Genomic DNA, 15,236 nt, shown 5'->3' on the forward strand with positions numbered 1-15,236 from the left:
GGCAAGTGACTTTTGAGGATTTCAAGTGAATCATTTATAGAAAGGTAAAGTGGAAAGTTAGCAAGGACCAGAGTGTTAGACTTGAAATCAAAAGATTTGGCCATGAACCCCAGCTTGGGAGCTCACCAGCAGTATGGGGTTTGTTTTTGTTTTTGTTTTTTGCCTGAGACAATTTTTTTAACTAAAAAATGGGGCTAATTATGCTCATAGTAATTAGCTCACTGGGGTCTTGTGAGAAGAGCACTTGGGTAAACTTTAGAGGGCTGGAGAAATGTCAGTTATCATAGAATTCTTGAAGTCAGTAATATTCAAGAGGTCATCTGGTCTTAGATCCTACCCTCAGGTACATGAATCCCCAAACAATGTCAAACAGAATATCTTATTACATGACACCTCACTGCTTCCTTCAGATTTCTAGCCCCTCAGTTATGTGTATGGATGTCTAATTGAATGCCTAGGTACCATAGCCTATGGATTGCATCTTGTAGGGAGTATACCTACAAGTGCTCAGGAAAGGTTGATCACTGACTTCTTCCTAAAAGTCTTCTCCAAATGGTGTGAACCTCTAATGTCCTGCAGTTGGCTCAAGGAAAGTCCCCCATCCTATTCTTTCATACAATCCTAACAACCCATCACTACGTTCTATTTGCTGTTTTCTAGGAGAAACTGATTCTTTCACTTGACCTCAGCCTCAGCCTGAAATCCTAGGTCCTCTGTCCCACTGAGAAAGCAGTTCTCTGTGCCTGGACTCTGAATATGCTTCTTCCTCCCTGTCATCTTCTCACACCCTTCCTAACACTTTCTTCAGGTGGTACATAAACTGTACAGCAATCATAACTGGCTCAGTCTGTTTGTTGAAATCTCCTTTGGTGAGCGAAAAAGCTGGGAAAACTAAATCACCCTTTTCCTTCACTTAAATTATTATTTTAGTCCATGTTTATCATCGCATGATCCCTTGTGTCCCTACTCTTTCCCATTTCTCCTTTAAGGCAGAGATCATAAAGCAGTAGGTTTGGAGCTGGAAGGGCCCCAGCAGTGATGCAGTTTAATCCCCTAGAGGGTTGAGAGACAGAAGGCCGTGCCTCACCTAAGTTTCTCAGAGAGTCAGTAGCAAAGCTGCAATTCAAACCTAGGTCCTCGAATTCCAGATTAGGCCATCTTGCTGCTGTACCTTATTTTATAGGCAGCATAGTGTAGTGCATAGAGCCTTGGAGTCAGGAGTGTTGCTTCTGATGGATTGCTGTGTGACCCTGGACAAGTCATTGTCCAGGCCTCTCGTTTTCTGATACAACTCTCTGAGACTCTATATAAGTTATTAGCAGGTATTGATATGCCTCAATATAGGCTGTCCTCCACACTGATGTAACGATGAATCTGATTTAAAAATAAATCAAAACACCAACAAAAACAGAGAACCAAATAAATGTGCAAGTTAAAAAAATAAAATTATACATAAATCTTTTCTATAATATGCCATATATCCAAACAAAAAAAGACAAAAGAAATGAATGAAGAATAAGCTTTGTTTCCCCTTCTGAGTTTTCTAGCTTTAGTTCTATTACTTTTCACTTGGTTTCTTAGGTACACCTCCATGGGATTCTTAGAAATTTGGACTTTGAAAGCTTTAGAGACAATAGTGATACCTATAGAATATTGGAAGCTGCTCCTCTCTGATACTTGCATGGCTGGTTGAAAAGTGAAAATTTGCCCAATCTTTTGTTTTAGGGCAGAGGTGATAAACCTGAGGCCAGCAGGCAGACCATGAAGCCCACAATATCCCTTAGTACCACTTGAACCATGTTGAAATGTAATTGGAGAATATTTGCTAAAATAAAAATAAAACAAAACATAGATACTATTAATATGTGGTTTTCTAAGTGAAGATGTGGCCAGGTGAGATTCTTATGTACAGTTTAGTGGCCTGATTACATTTGAGTTTGATACTACTGGTCTCAAGGATATGGATTTAAAACCAAAGGTACCTTAGACATCATTCCATTTATTGAAAAGATAAAGGAGACTGAAGCTCAGCTTAGAGAAGTTCAATCACTTGGCTGAAGTCGTAGCTCATTAAATGGAAAAGCTGAGATTTGAAGCTGGGTTTTGTGAATCCACATCCCACACTTTTTATACCAGAATACATAGTAAGATACATCACTGCCACCTAAAGGCTGTTTATTGCAGAGAAAGTACATGTCTTAGAGATAATATTATATGTTGCATTTTTATAGGTGTCCATTGACATTATAATACTTCCATGCATCATATTTACTTTTAAAATTTAGTTGCTTGTGGGGCAGCTAGGTGGCACAGTGGATAGAATACCAGCCCTGAAGTCAGGAAGACCTGAGTTCAAATCTGGCCTCAAACCATACACTTGCCACTTACTAGCTGTGTGACCCTGGGCAAGTCACTTAACCCCAATTGCCTAAAAAACAAAACAAAACAAAACAAAACTGGTTGCTTAGTTTTAAAGTAAGAGTGTAATCCTGAACTGGTCCTTTCTTGCATTATGCTTAGACTTGTGGCTTTTTCTGCAGTTGAAAAACCCAACCTTTTCCTTCTGTCCTCACTTAGGGAACTTGAAATTCCAAGTAATAAGCACAGCTGCCAGAACAAAGGTGTTATGATTTCTAGTGATAGAGAAAATATAATTTACCTAGAAGAGGCCTACAAGTTAAGTCTGAGGGAGTGAATGAACTGCTTTATAATCCTTAGTCATGTCCTGGACCTAACCCTAAATCAGGAAGGAAGCAGGAAAAAAAGTAAAGGAATCATTATTATAATGATTTCTAGTCTGGAAACTCCTCAGAAGAAAGGGTCTGGAGACTCCAGAGGTGATCTCCTAAGATTTCACTTATTTTCACGACACCTTGAGAGATCCAGAGAAGTGTTATATTCAACATATCGAGCAGTAGCAGTCCAGAGAGCTCCAGAGAAGTCAGGTAATGTCTCCAAGAAGTCCAGGGTCAAACAGCTAAATTGCAGATGTTCACAGGCTATATTACATGGCCACCAGTGAGACACCATAAACCACTTGAGTGACTTTAAAAAAATACACAATCATCCTTTATACGCTGAGATGAAGCACTCAACCTACTGCCAACAGGGCATTCACTTACTCTTCCTGCTGTGGGAATGGATACTGGGGTTATTCACACTCTCTTGCCTGGTTGCACTCAGGCCTTTGTAAATTGACTGGTCACATTTGAATTGGTTTTTTAAAGCCATGAGAGAGTTTTTCTCGGTACTACCTTATGGTTAATGAGTCCCCAACCTTGGCCTTATTCTAATTGGTTTCTAGCCATCTGAAAAAAATTTGGAAAATCTAAATGACCCAGTGGCTCTTCATCTTAGCTTTCTGTGCTCTGACTGATCTTCAATACATGAGAGGGAATTGTGCTGGGAGGGAGTAGGAAGTGAGCAAGGAAGGGGTGGGATAGGGAGATAAGAAGATCTCAAAGTCTTACCCTGTTTATATTAAGAGGTGTAATATGATATTATATGTTTTTTTCCTAAAGAAGCATAAAATATCAGTCAGGAAATAGGACAAGCAAACACGAACCTGTTGGGTTTCCCCAATCCTAGAACAAAGTAGCATGAGTAGGGGTGAAACATGAATGAGAAGCATATACCTTAAATCAGTATGGTAATAAGTAATGCTCAGACTTGAGGGTAAAGAGCTCTATTGTCATTTTCTCAATACAAGAAATAGGCTGCGTCATCCTTCCATGAATCAACTAGGCCAGTTCCCAGGAAGCCATTCCACTAGGTAATATCTGCAGCCTCAAGCCACTACTGCTCCCCCTAGGAAAAAGTACAACATGCAGATGAATTTCCAGGTCTTGATTGCTTCCTGAGACATCTGACCCTGCCTATGGAAAATGAGTTGTGGTGTGATAGTCAGTCACCAAGCATTTATTAGGCACTTATTGTATGCCAAGCACTGTGCTAAACTCTGGGGATTAAAAGAAGGCAGAAGTCAGTGCCTGCTTTCAAGGAGCTCACAGTCAGATGGGGTGACGACATGCAGACATCTTAGACAAGCAACATATATACAGGATAAATTGGATATAGTCAACAGAGTGAAGGCACTCGTATTAGGGACTGGGATTAAGGGAGAGCAAAAAAGTCTTTTGGTAGAAGGTAGAGTTTTAGTTGGCTCTTGAAGGAAGCCAGGGAAGTCAGGAAGTGGAGATGAGGAGGGAGAAAATTTTAGGCATGTGGGACAGTCACTGAAAATATCTGGAATTTGGAGATGAATTGACTTGTGCAAGGAGCAGTAAGGAGGTTAATATCGTGAAAGACATAGTTCTTGCTCTTAATGAGTTTATAGACTAAACAGGGAAATGGGACAAGAAACACATGGAGAAGTCACGAAAAACAAAATAAACTTACTCGGCAAAGAGAAATTGGACAAATTCATATCACAATAAGGGAAACTACATACAAATGTAGGGAAACAAAAATAATGGCATGGCTGAAATTGGATGTAGACATAAGAGATTTACTAGGGAAGGTGTTTTGAGAAAGGTTTACCAGGAGGAAAAGCCTGTGACTTAATGAAGAGGATGGTGTGTGTCCCTTGTGTTTCTCCTCAATTATATATTGCATTATTGCATAATGCAATTGTATATAGAAACCTGGGTTAGGTGTCTCAGGATGAAGGCCAAAATATTTTGGCAATGGTGAAATAACATGCTTCTCAGGAACACTGGTTGGTTGCCGGAGTATGCCTTCCTTGTTCTTGTTTGGGGTATCTCTCTAAGAACTCTCTCTCTCTCTCTCTCTCTCTCTCTCTCTCTCTCTCACACACACACACACACACACACACACACACACACACACACACACACCCCATCATTTATACTGTATTTCACAATACTAGAGCTCATAGAAATGTAGTTGTAATTTTCTGCCACCTTGATATCCATCTCCAACCCCCCTCTAGTACATCTGCCAAGAATTGATCAGCGATCCATTCTGTAAGACTGTGAGTTCCATTCTGCCAGCTCTGACCATAGAATCTCTTTCCTGTTAGGGACTTAAAGGAAAATGAGTGTCATTCTCTTTGGAAGGAACTTTTATTTTCCTGGGTGACAGTACCTTCTAAGCCTTGCCAGCTGGACCATTTGGGCTTCAAGGAATAAGGTTTGTGGGTGGGTAGGGCGGTACTGCCCTGGTACATGGGGCAACCCAAGCTCCTGTTCTATAAATAAGGCTCTGCTGAGGTGACTTGTCCATCATCACTCTCTCCAGACCTCAGAGAAGTGAGATCCAACAACTGTCATTATGAAATTCCTTCTGCTCGCTGTTGGATTGGCCCTCATTGGTGCCATCCAGGCTACTGAAAACATCCGCTCCAAGAAAGATTTAGTGGTTGAAAAGGTAAGAGAAAGTGAAGGTAGGTTTGAGTGGCATGGTCTGGGCCAGTGTTACTCTTAATGATGGGCCAGGCATTGGGGTGACAAGGTGAATCAGATTTTAGGGGACAATGCTTCCTGGAGTATGAGGTCAATGATCCTTTTGTCTATTATAGGGATTTATCCCTTCCCTACCCGTTAGAGCCAAATTTAGACTTGATGTAAGGAAAAACTTCCTTACAGTTATAATATATTCCATACATTCCATACAATGGACTGCTTCTGGAGGTAGTGAGCTCCCTGTCCCAGGTAATCTTCAAATAAAAGCCCAATGACCACTTGAGGGGTATCTTGTGTCTCAGTTAGCCTCTGAATTCTCTTCCAAATTTAAGATTATACATTTCTGTGATTCTGTGACAGTCTTCTCATTTCATTTTTGGGGTATTTTTTACTTCAACTGGTGATTTTACTTCCCAGCTAGAATTTGGCTTAAAAGAATCTTGGTTGGGGTAGCTAGGCAGCACAGTAGATAGAGCACCAGCCCTGGAATCAGGAGGACTTGCGTTCAACTGGGCAAGTCACTTAACCCCAATTGACTCACTAAAAAAACCCAAAAAAACAACAGAATCTTGGTTAAAGAGGGATTTTCCATTTTCTAAGATGGTTTTAAGGCATTTTATAAAGAGTTTTCCTCTATCTGTGGAGTGAGTATTCTAGAATTGGGAGGCAAGAGCATGTTTAGAGACACTCTCCTTATGGGTAGCACTGATTACAGGGGGGAAGAGTACACACAACAGAAATGGCAGTTGTCCCTGGGAGACTTACAATTGTGTCCCTAGAATAGGGGTTCATACCACTAGGAACTTTTTTCCTTTTTATTATTCCCCCTTTTTAACTCTCTTTTCTTTCTGTCATTCTTCACCATAGGCTACTCTTCTTTGCCCCTTTCTTTAACACTAGGCCTTTAGACTAGGCCCAGGGATTCTTGAATATATGACTTCTCCCAAGTCAAGCTTTTAGCTTTTCTAAAGCCATTGAAACAGGTTTGTATGAATGGAACTATCTTTTCAGAAGAGCAGTTTTCATTCTTGCCTGTGCCATTCAGAGAAGTTCATTCTTGTCTGTGCCACAGTTGTGATGCAACTGGGGTTGAAAACCTTCTCTGACAGCAGCTTAGAAGGGGCCACAGAGTTCTCTTTTCAACAACCTCATTGTTTTCCACACTTGGAAGCTCACCTTTCCTTTTACTTCTTTTCCTTTATTTTATTGTGTAAGGCATAAGAATATTTGTACATTTCCCCCCGAATTATTCCATGACAATACAATATTCTAGGAAGTTTGGTACCACATAAACTTTAAGATATTTACAATTCACCAATACTTAGTAGATATGCTGATTAATGTAGGAATTCCTTCCATTATCACAGCCCATCTCTGCTTTCTGACTTGGATCAGAGCCTCCCTCTTTCTAGCATTAATTCTTTTAGACTCAGGCCAGTGACATGAACCTTGGAATTAAAAGTCTTCAGGGCTGGTGAGGGATATGGCAGAGGGGAGTAGGAAAGAGGTCAGTTATGCCTACGAACCCTGACATAGAGTTTCACAAGTATATTCTCTATAGCTTGTAGGGCCATGGTATCTCAGACAAGAAGTAAAGGCCATGGAATTTTCAGTCCCCTTGTTGGATATGGACATTAAGGAAGTGAACCCCACTCCTGAACGCGATCTGGAATTGGTTGTGTTAGAGAAGTAAGTATCACAGCCTCCTAAGATGACTAAAGAAAGCAATGAATCAGGGAACAGAGAATTATAGCTTTGAGGGAAATTTTGAAGGAGAGTGGCTGAATAAGTATGTTTTGGGGTGGTGTTGGAAACTATGCCTTGCTTTTAGCAGCAAAGGCTATGAAGGGCAGAGACCATGGCACAGACTACTAAAGTAAAATTTTGGTCCTAAGGTGATCAAGGCTTGTTCCCTAAATAGGGTTTTAGTAGCCCCTTCCTGAGTCTTTGGTATAGCCATTGATCCTTGTCTAAATGATGAAAAGCACCAGCATGTAAATGGTGGAGCTGGTGTTTCTTTACTGTCTCAACGGGGAGGGCAATTTAACTTCTAGAACCTTTAGGTGGAATAAAAAGAAATCAGTACAAAGAGCCATTTGGCTAAAACTGGTAAGATTCAGGAACTGGGTCTTGATTTCTCCAGGCAGCAAAAACAAACAAACAAATGAACAAACAAAAAACCAAAGGAAATGGTCCTGAAACCGTGGGCATGGTCGTGGCACCTTCAGATTTGGAAATTTACCTTCAAAGCTGGAAGACTGTATCTAGGAAGGAAGTAGGGAACTTTATGTCCTGAAACTGCATCCTGTAAAGCTATAAAGTCTCCCACATCCAGTAAATCACTTGATTGTTTGCTTTTTAGGGTGTCAAATTACTGCTTCAAATGATTTGTTTTTTTCATCAAGCCTCTATTTACACATATAGAGTTTTCTGACTTAATGGACTATCATTTCATTTATCAAGAAAAGTTGAATTCAGTCAAAACGCTGGGTAAAGTGCTTTGTGAATAATACAATCTTAATAAGTGTGTGTTGAATAGAACTGATTTGACTCAAACAATTAACTGGCCATTTGCTTCTGGGTGTGATGAAAATAACTGGAGACTCTCTCAGATTTTCCTTGTTTTCCAATTGGTTTGAGTGTGGTATGAGCTCTCCAAACACCCTTGTTATTTTCCCTCTTGAGTCCAGTATTTGGTTCATAAAAAGTGAGGTTCGAGAAAAGACTGACAAATCTGATTGGCTTTTCAGGACTGACAGGTGTGTTGAGAAGAAGTTTCTTCTAAAGAAAACTGAGGAACCTACCGAGTTTGAGATCAGCAGTAGGTATCACCAAGTCATGGTTCCAGATTCTGCTTATACTGCCCCTATTTATGTGGTGGTCCAGAAAGGAAGCATATTCCCCTACACTCAACAAAAGATGAAGAAGGCTCTTTCTTACTCTTTTTTTTCTGAGAGTCCAAGATTTAAATCTATACTGAGAATAAGGTAATTTTAATAAGGTAAAGAGAAATGATAGTGCTATGTCAATTTAAATTGACATATTAAATTCTTTTTAAAGACTAAGAAAAAAATTTCTTGAAGTAGTAACCAATAAAGTTAGGAAGGTAGGCAGATGGTATGACTGGCCACATAAAGGCTTCATTGCCTCGGTGTATGTTGGGGTTGGGGATGAGGTAGAGAATGAAGGAAAACTTGCTTTCATAAATAAAAAGGTAAAAAATGATCTGTGGAAAATATGCTATTGGGGGAAGGGTCCTTGTATTAATTATTGAACTTTGATTTCAAATATAGAACTTGATTCCAAATCTAAAATGTGAACAGGCTTTTCTCAGAACATCGCTGGGAAATAAAACATTGAGGTTTTTTCTTGATAGACCTGTGATATTTACTTATTTATTTGTGATATTATTCCAAGTATAGTAATATATGTATAATCATAGTAATATATGTAGTAGAAAGAATTTTTCAGGAGATTCAGACTCTGAGGAATTCTGTTTGTATTCCTGACCTGCTTCTTAATTCCTGTACTTTGGGAGAGTCATTTCCCTTGTGTAAGTCCAAGTTTCATTATCTATGGCAAGATAGGACTGGACTGGACAACCACTAAAGGTTCCTTCCAGATCAAAATCTTATGAAATAAGGATCTATTGAAGGTAATGATTTCAAATTTTGGGAACACTGACCTAGAGGGATAAGATGTGGAGTACTGAGGGATAGGATCAGTCATGAAGCATTTGCTTCTGCGTTCTAATTCCTGGGTTAGGTATGCCTTAAGCAGGTTAGGAGGCATTGTTGAATTAACAGCAGCTATGGGAACTGCAAGCCAAGGACAGGACAGGAGAGAGGGGATACAGAGTGTAAGAACCAAAGAGTTTTCCTTTGTAACTCTCAGTGAGATAATCTTTACCCTTGTGGACTTGATGGGGGAAAGTTAGATTGATTAGCATCCAGATGTTTCAGATTGCTTCCAGTTTGGGAAGAAAATTTAGACTTTTCCTTATGGCTTCTGTCCTAGTTCCTTCAGAACCTGCCTCATACACATTCTCTGTGATGGAAACTGATTATGACAACTACATCCTCTTTTGCTTGGAGAACATCAATTCCCGGGAGAGAATGGCATGTGCTCACTATGGTATGTATCTTATTCATTACAAGTTTGAATGAGATATGACAACAGATCATCACTCATAATACACATTATCAAGAAACTAATCAGTCCACAGCCAGTCTGAGTATTTATTAAGCATATACTATGTGCCAAGCACTGTGCTAAGAGCTGGGGATACAAAGAAAGGCAAAAACAGTTCTTTCCTTCAAAGAGTTCACATTCAAATGGGAAAGACAACATGCAAACCATTATGTATAAATAAGCTATATACAGAGTAGATAGAAGATGCTGTCAGAGGGAAGGCACTAGTAGCAATTGTGGAACTGTCTGAAGTTCTGGGGACCAGACTAGGGTCCAGTGGGAATCAGAAGATTAATAATCATCTAGTCAACACAACTAATACAAATTAAGCCTGCATGCTTCTCTTTCTTTCTCCTCCTAAGGTGTCTAAGTACATATACATATTTAATATGTACAATAAATAATATATATGCATACTTATGTATGTATATGTATATGCAGTACAGCTAGGTGTTGCAGTGGACAGAGTGCCAGGTCGGTAATCATGCAGACTCTTCCTGAGTTCAAATCTGGCCTCAGGCATTTACTAGCCTGGGCAAGTCATTTAAACCTGTTTGCCTCAGTTTCTTCATCTGTAAAATTAGCTGGAGAAGGTAATGGCAAACCACTCCAGTATCTTTGACAAGAAAACTACAAATGGGATCACAAAGAGTCAGACATAACTTAAATGACTGAACAACAACAAATAAGTGGCCTGAGTGGCCTACTGCAGCTCACTAGCCAAATATCACAGTATGTGTGGAATTATTCTTGACTGTTTTGTTCTCTTGTGATCCAGAACTGATGTCAATAACCTGAGCCTTTAGTCCCCTGAGATAAACAAGTCTCAAGAATGGTTTCAACATCTTTTATTTTTTTAAATGTTTATTTATTTATTTGTTTTTAGTTTCCAACATTTACTTCTCTGAGATTGAGTTCTAAATTTTCTCCTCCTTCCTCCACCCCCCCTCCTCAAGATGGTGTGCAATCTGATATAGCCTATACTTGTACAATCATAGTAAACATATTTCCACATTAGTCATGTTGTAAAGAAGAATTAGAACCAAAGGGAAAAATCATGAGGGAGGAAAAACAACAACAACAACAACAAAAAAGAGAGAGAATAGTTTGCTTCAATTGCATTCAGACTCTGTAGTTCTTTCTCTGGATGTGGATAGCATCTTCCATCATGAGTCTTTTGGAGTTGTCTTAGATCTTAGTACTGCTGAGAATAACTAACTCTGTTAAAGTTGATCATCGCACATTGCTCCTGTTACTGCGCACAATGTTTTCCTGGTTCTGCTCACTTCACTCAGCATCAGTTCACGTAAGTGAGAGAATCCTATTTTTGATTTCTCATCATGATATGAAGTAACTGTGGCTTGTGTCTATGCTTGGAGCATAAACTCTGGCAAGCCTTCCTAAAATTGAAAGTTTGTGAGTATAGAAAGGTCCAATGAAAGACCATGTTATCCTGCCTAATCATGTTGGCTGAAGGGTGATGATTTTTTTCAGTCTCAGTAACTCTCCAAAAATAGCCCCTAGTCAAGGGATTATAGTTTTCTTTGGTGGAGGAGTACAAAACCACAGGTTCTTGAAGCAGTTTGTGAAGTAGACAATTAACAACGTGTTACAGTAATTGGGTCAAGGATGTAACGAATTTTTGTGCCAAGCCTAATTTTGAATTAATATTAATAGAAATGACTGATATTTATAGAGAACTTTAAGGGCTACAAAGCCCTTTACATAACTTTATCTCACCTGGATTATAGTTTAAACAATGACCAATAGGGCATGATGTGTATCAAGGGTAGCAAAGTGGGGACCAGATATAATTTTAAACACATAGCATAAAAAAACTTACACACATGTGCTTGTGTGAAGTCTGCACTTTCATGTTACTTTATTAACCAGTATGATTGAATAAACCAAATGACTCAGTCAAATAATTTGACTGATTTTCCCCCCCCATTTGCCTAAATGAGGCTATATATGTGAAATTCCTTTAAAAATTTCAACATGCTAGGCAAATGAGTACGATTACTATTACTATTACTACTACTACTATTGTGATTACTACTAGATTATTAATAATAACAACAATAGACCAGTTTCTTGATAACCTGAATGTGGATCATAGAGATTTTGGTGCGTAGGCTTGTATGTGTGACCTAACAAGTTCTTCATATGGGAACATGTTTTCTCTGCATTCCCATCAAGGTCTTAGAAAAATAAATAAAATGACTTAAATTTTTAAACTCTACAGTCAGAAGAATAGAGGACAGCAGAGGCATGGAAGAATTCAAGAAAATTCTCAGGACTTTGACTATGCCTTATACAGCGATTGAATTCCGTACAAGAGGTAGGTTTCTTAGATCTCAGCTCAATGTTCAGAAAATAGATACCTGAAGGCAGAATTTTTATGAATTGAATTGATTCTTAACAAGTCTTTAATAAGCAAGGAGATCAAAGCTTTCTCTTACAGAGAACTACTTTACTTTTGATTAGTCATCTTACATACCCTCAAGATCCTCTCTGGCTTATCTGTGAACGAATTTGAGCCAGTATAAAATATAACCCAGAAAAGGCAAGGTCAGTGATCTCCATCCCTACTAGAATACAGTTCTTTCATTTTATGACTACCAACAGCAAAGATTAATTGTTTTGTTGTTTTATTTTAATCAGGAAAAGCATCAATGATACTTATCAAAATTTTTTCTACTGCTCATGGGTGGGGAGTGTGTGTGGGGCTATCAGAGAAAGCTCTCTCTGGGTTATGAAAGGATGAGAGAACTTGTCTCCTTACCCTTTGAAGGAGTAATTTTGTTATGTGGTTTCAGTTATAGCGATTTTACTCCCAAAGGCAATTTCTTTTTTCACCAAATGATGTCACTCAAGCATTTCTTTTTCTTTCCACAGACACATGCCGTGTTTAGGTAAGTTAGTGTTTCATTTCTTTCCTTTGGGAAAATGCTTTGTCTTATTCTTTTCTATAGCCTACATTTATGAGATTTCAGCATGTGCAGATCCTTATAACTGTGTGATAAAAGACTTTCCCCTGTTTCTTGGAAGGTAAAGGGTCCATGTTTGCAACAAAATTTTCCATGTCCTCATGGCCTGTCTGGAGGAGTTGGGCCTGAGTAGATTTAGAGGACTTGCCCTGTCAGTCCTAAAATCCACAGACTAGTTTTGCCTCTTTTTGGGCATGGTCTTCACATAGCAATATTTTAATCATTCTTGACACTTCCTTGCCATGGAAAGCCAGGAAACTCAAGTCTTCTGCTGCTTGTGAAAGGGAGGTAGAAGACAATCACATCTTCTAAGTTATAGAAGAGACTCTAGGAATCACCTAATACAACCTCTTCTTTTACAGATGGGGAAAACTGAGGCCCAAAGAAAGGAATGGACATTCCCAATATTATATAGTGTGAGAATTAGGACTAGAACTCAAGTCCTCTGACTTTCTACTCAGAGGTGTTTTCCCACTGGAATACTCTACCCTTTAGACTGTTGCATAATTTTGTGTCCAATTGTACTCTGCCCTCAGGTATGCAATGTAGCACTCTGAGGGGTAGGGACCCATAATTTTGTGTTTGCTATGTTCAGAAAGAGTAGATGTGAAGTGAGCAGGGAAGAGGGGGAAAAGGGAATCAGTTCTCTCTCCTCTGGCCAAATGTGTGAGCAGCAATTCCCCCTATTTCATGTAAAATATGTGGAATAAGTTTCGTGGCTTCAATTACAACGGTCTAATTCTTTTAACTGGTGGGAGGACATAACTAAACCCTGCCAAGTGTGTCATATGACAAGTTGTGTCCCAGGTAAGAAGTTGGCATCTCTTGGCACTTCCCCTTTTGCCCACCTGAGTAATTTGTAACCCTATCACCTTTAATTATTCACAGGGAAAGCAGAGGAAGCTATCCCCCTCCAAGATCACCTCTCAGAATGGTAGAATCTATGGCAGTTTCCATTCTGAAATCACTAATATACTGAAAATCAAGGATACCATTTGATTCTTTCACTTTCTTCTTTTTATTCAAGGAAGTGATGTCTACCATGTTTCTGTCTTGAGGATCTTATGCTTTCTTTCTGAGAGGTTTCTCTTTTTGTATTAAATAAACTTGTTCAGCAATTACTCCAGAGGACTCTGTGTATTGAATTGGACGGTCATTTGGGTGGAATTATTAAAAAAATCCTAGTTGACTAGGGGCCATTTAGACAGGGGTTTTGCAATCTTAGTCTGCTGTGTACTGACTGAGCTCAGGAATCCCTCCCTGATCATGGTATGTGCTACTAAATGAACAGTCGAGTGAAGTCAGCAGGCATTTGTTAAATGCCTTCTATGTGCCAGGCATTTTGCTAAGCACACACAGGGCTCTGTCTTGGGACCTCTGTTCTTCTCCCTCGATACCACCTCATTTGGTGTTCTTATCAACTTCTATGGATTTAATTACTGTCTCTATGCTGATGATTCTCAAATATATCTCTCCTCCCCCAACTTCTATGTTGGCCTCTAATCTTGCATCTTCCACTGCCTTTTAGACATCTCCAACTGGATGTCCAGTAGATATCTTAAATTCAACATGTCCCAAACTGAACTCTATCTTTCTCTTTAAACCCTTGCCCCCTCCTACCTTCCATATTACTGTAGAGGGCAACACTATCCTTCCAGTCCCTCAGGCTCCCAACCCAAGAGTCATCCTGGATTTCTCGCTATCTTTTGCCCCTCACCGCCCCCCTTCCCCATGTCCAAAACCTGTCAGTTTCACTTTTGTAATATCTTTCCTTTATGTCCCCTTCTCTTCTCTGACACTGCTACCACTCTGGTGCAGGCCCTCGTCACCTCACACCTGGACTATTGCCACAGGCTGCTGGTGGTCCTGCCTGCCTCAACTAACTCCCCACTCCATACCATCCTCTGTTAGGTCACTAAAGCAATTTTCCTAAAGCACAAGTTTGATCATATCATCTCTCATGAAATTAATTCCAGTTGCTCCATATTCCTTCTAAGATCAAATATAAAATCCTGTGGTACTCAAAGCCTTTCATAACCCAGTCCCCCACCCCCCACCTTTCCGGTTTTTTTATGCCTTATTTCCTGATATATATATATACTCTTCACTTTAGTGACACTGACCTCATTCTAGCTCTATGAACAAGACACTATATCTTATAGCTCTGGATTTTTTTTCTGGTTGTCCCCCATTCCTGTAATGTTTTCCTTTCTTATCTTCATCTGTTGGCTTCCCTGGCTTCCTTTAAACAGAAACTAAAATCCTATCTTTTACAGAAAGCCTTTCCCAACTACTCTTAATTCTAGGCCCTTTCCTTTCTTAATTTTTTCTTATTTATTCTGTATATGGTTTATTTCTACATGTTTGTTTGCGTGTTGCCTCCCCCACTGTGATGTCCTTGAGAGAAGGGACTGCCTTTTGCCTCTATTTGTATCCCTAACATTTAATACAGTGCCTGGTATATAGTAGGCACTTAAATGTTTATTGACTATTGAAAAGATTCCGGACAGAGGAACAGTGGAAAAGAACACTATGTGTGGAGAAAGATAATAATATTAGGCTTAGAACTGGAAGGAAGGTCAGAGATGATATAGTCCAATTCGCTCATATTACAAATGAGGAAACTGAAGCC

General features: G+C 39.4%; 1 protein-coding gene across 1 annotated transcript; it reads left to right on the forward strand.

The window, feature by feature from the left end:
• Positions 1–5,234: 5,234 nt before the first annotated feature.
• LOC110205320 (beta-lactoglobulin-like) lies at positions 5,235–13,725 on the forward strand. Its single transcript, XM_020981849.2, has 7 exons — positions 5,235–5,388; positions 6,985–7,112; positions 8,174–8,244; positions 9,441–9,557; positions 11,860–11,955; positions 12,513–12,529; positions 13,493–13,725. The coding sequence occupies exons 1-6, from the start codon at positions 5,293–5,295 to the stop codon at positions 12,527–12,529; spliced, it is 525 nt and encodes a 174-aa protein (XP_020837508.1). The 5' UTR covers positions 5,235–5,292; the 3' UTR covers positions 13,493–13,725.
• Positions 13,726–15,236: the final 1,511 nt, after the last annotated feature.

This window comes from Phascolarctos cinereus, unplaced genomic scaffold, assembly GCF_003287225.1.
Source record: "Phascolarctos cinereus isolate Bilbo 61053 unplaced genomic scaffold, phaCin_HiC Scaffold_2;HRSCAF=192, whole genome shotgun sequence".
Taxonomy (NCBI): domain Eukaryota; kingdom Metazoa; phylum Chordata; class Mammalia; order Diprotodontia; family Phascolarctidae; genus Phascolarctos; species Phascolarctos cinereus.

Excerpts from the sequence above, each read along its gene's own strand:
- LOC110205320 (XM_020981849.2), top strand. The coding sequence starts at position 5,293 with ATGAAATTCCTTCTGCTCGCTGTTGGATTGGCCCTCATTGGTGCCATC. Across the intron at positions 5,389-6,984 it reads AAGATTTAGTGGTTGAAAAG|CTTGTAGGGCCATGGTATCT; the intron begins GTAAGAGAAAGT and ends TATTCTCTATAG. Across the intron at positions 7,113-8,173 it reads GAATTGGTTGTGTTAGAGAA|GACTGACAGGTGTGTTGAGA; the intron begins GTAAGTATCACA and ends TTGGCTTTTCAG.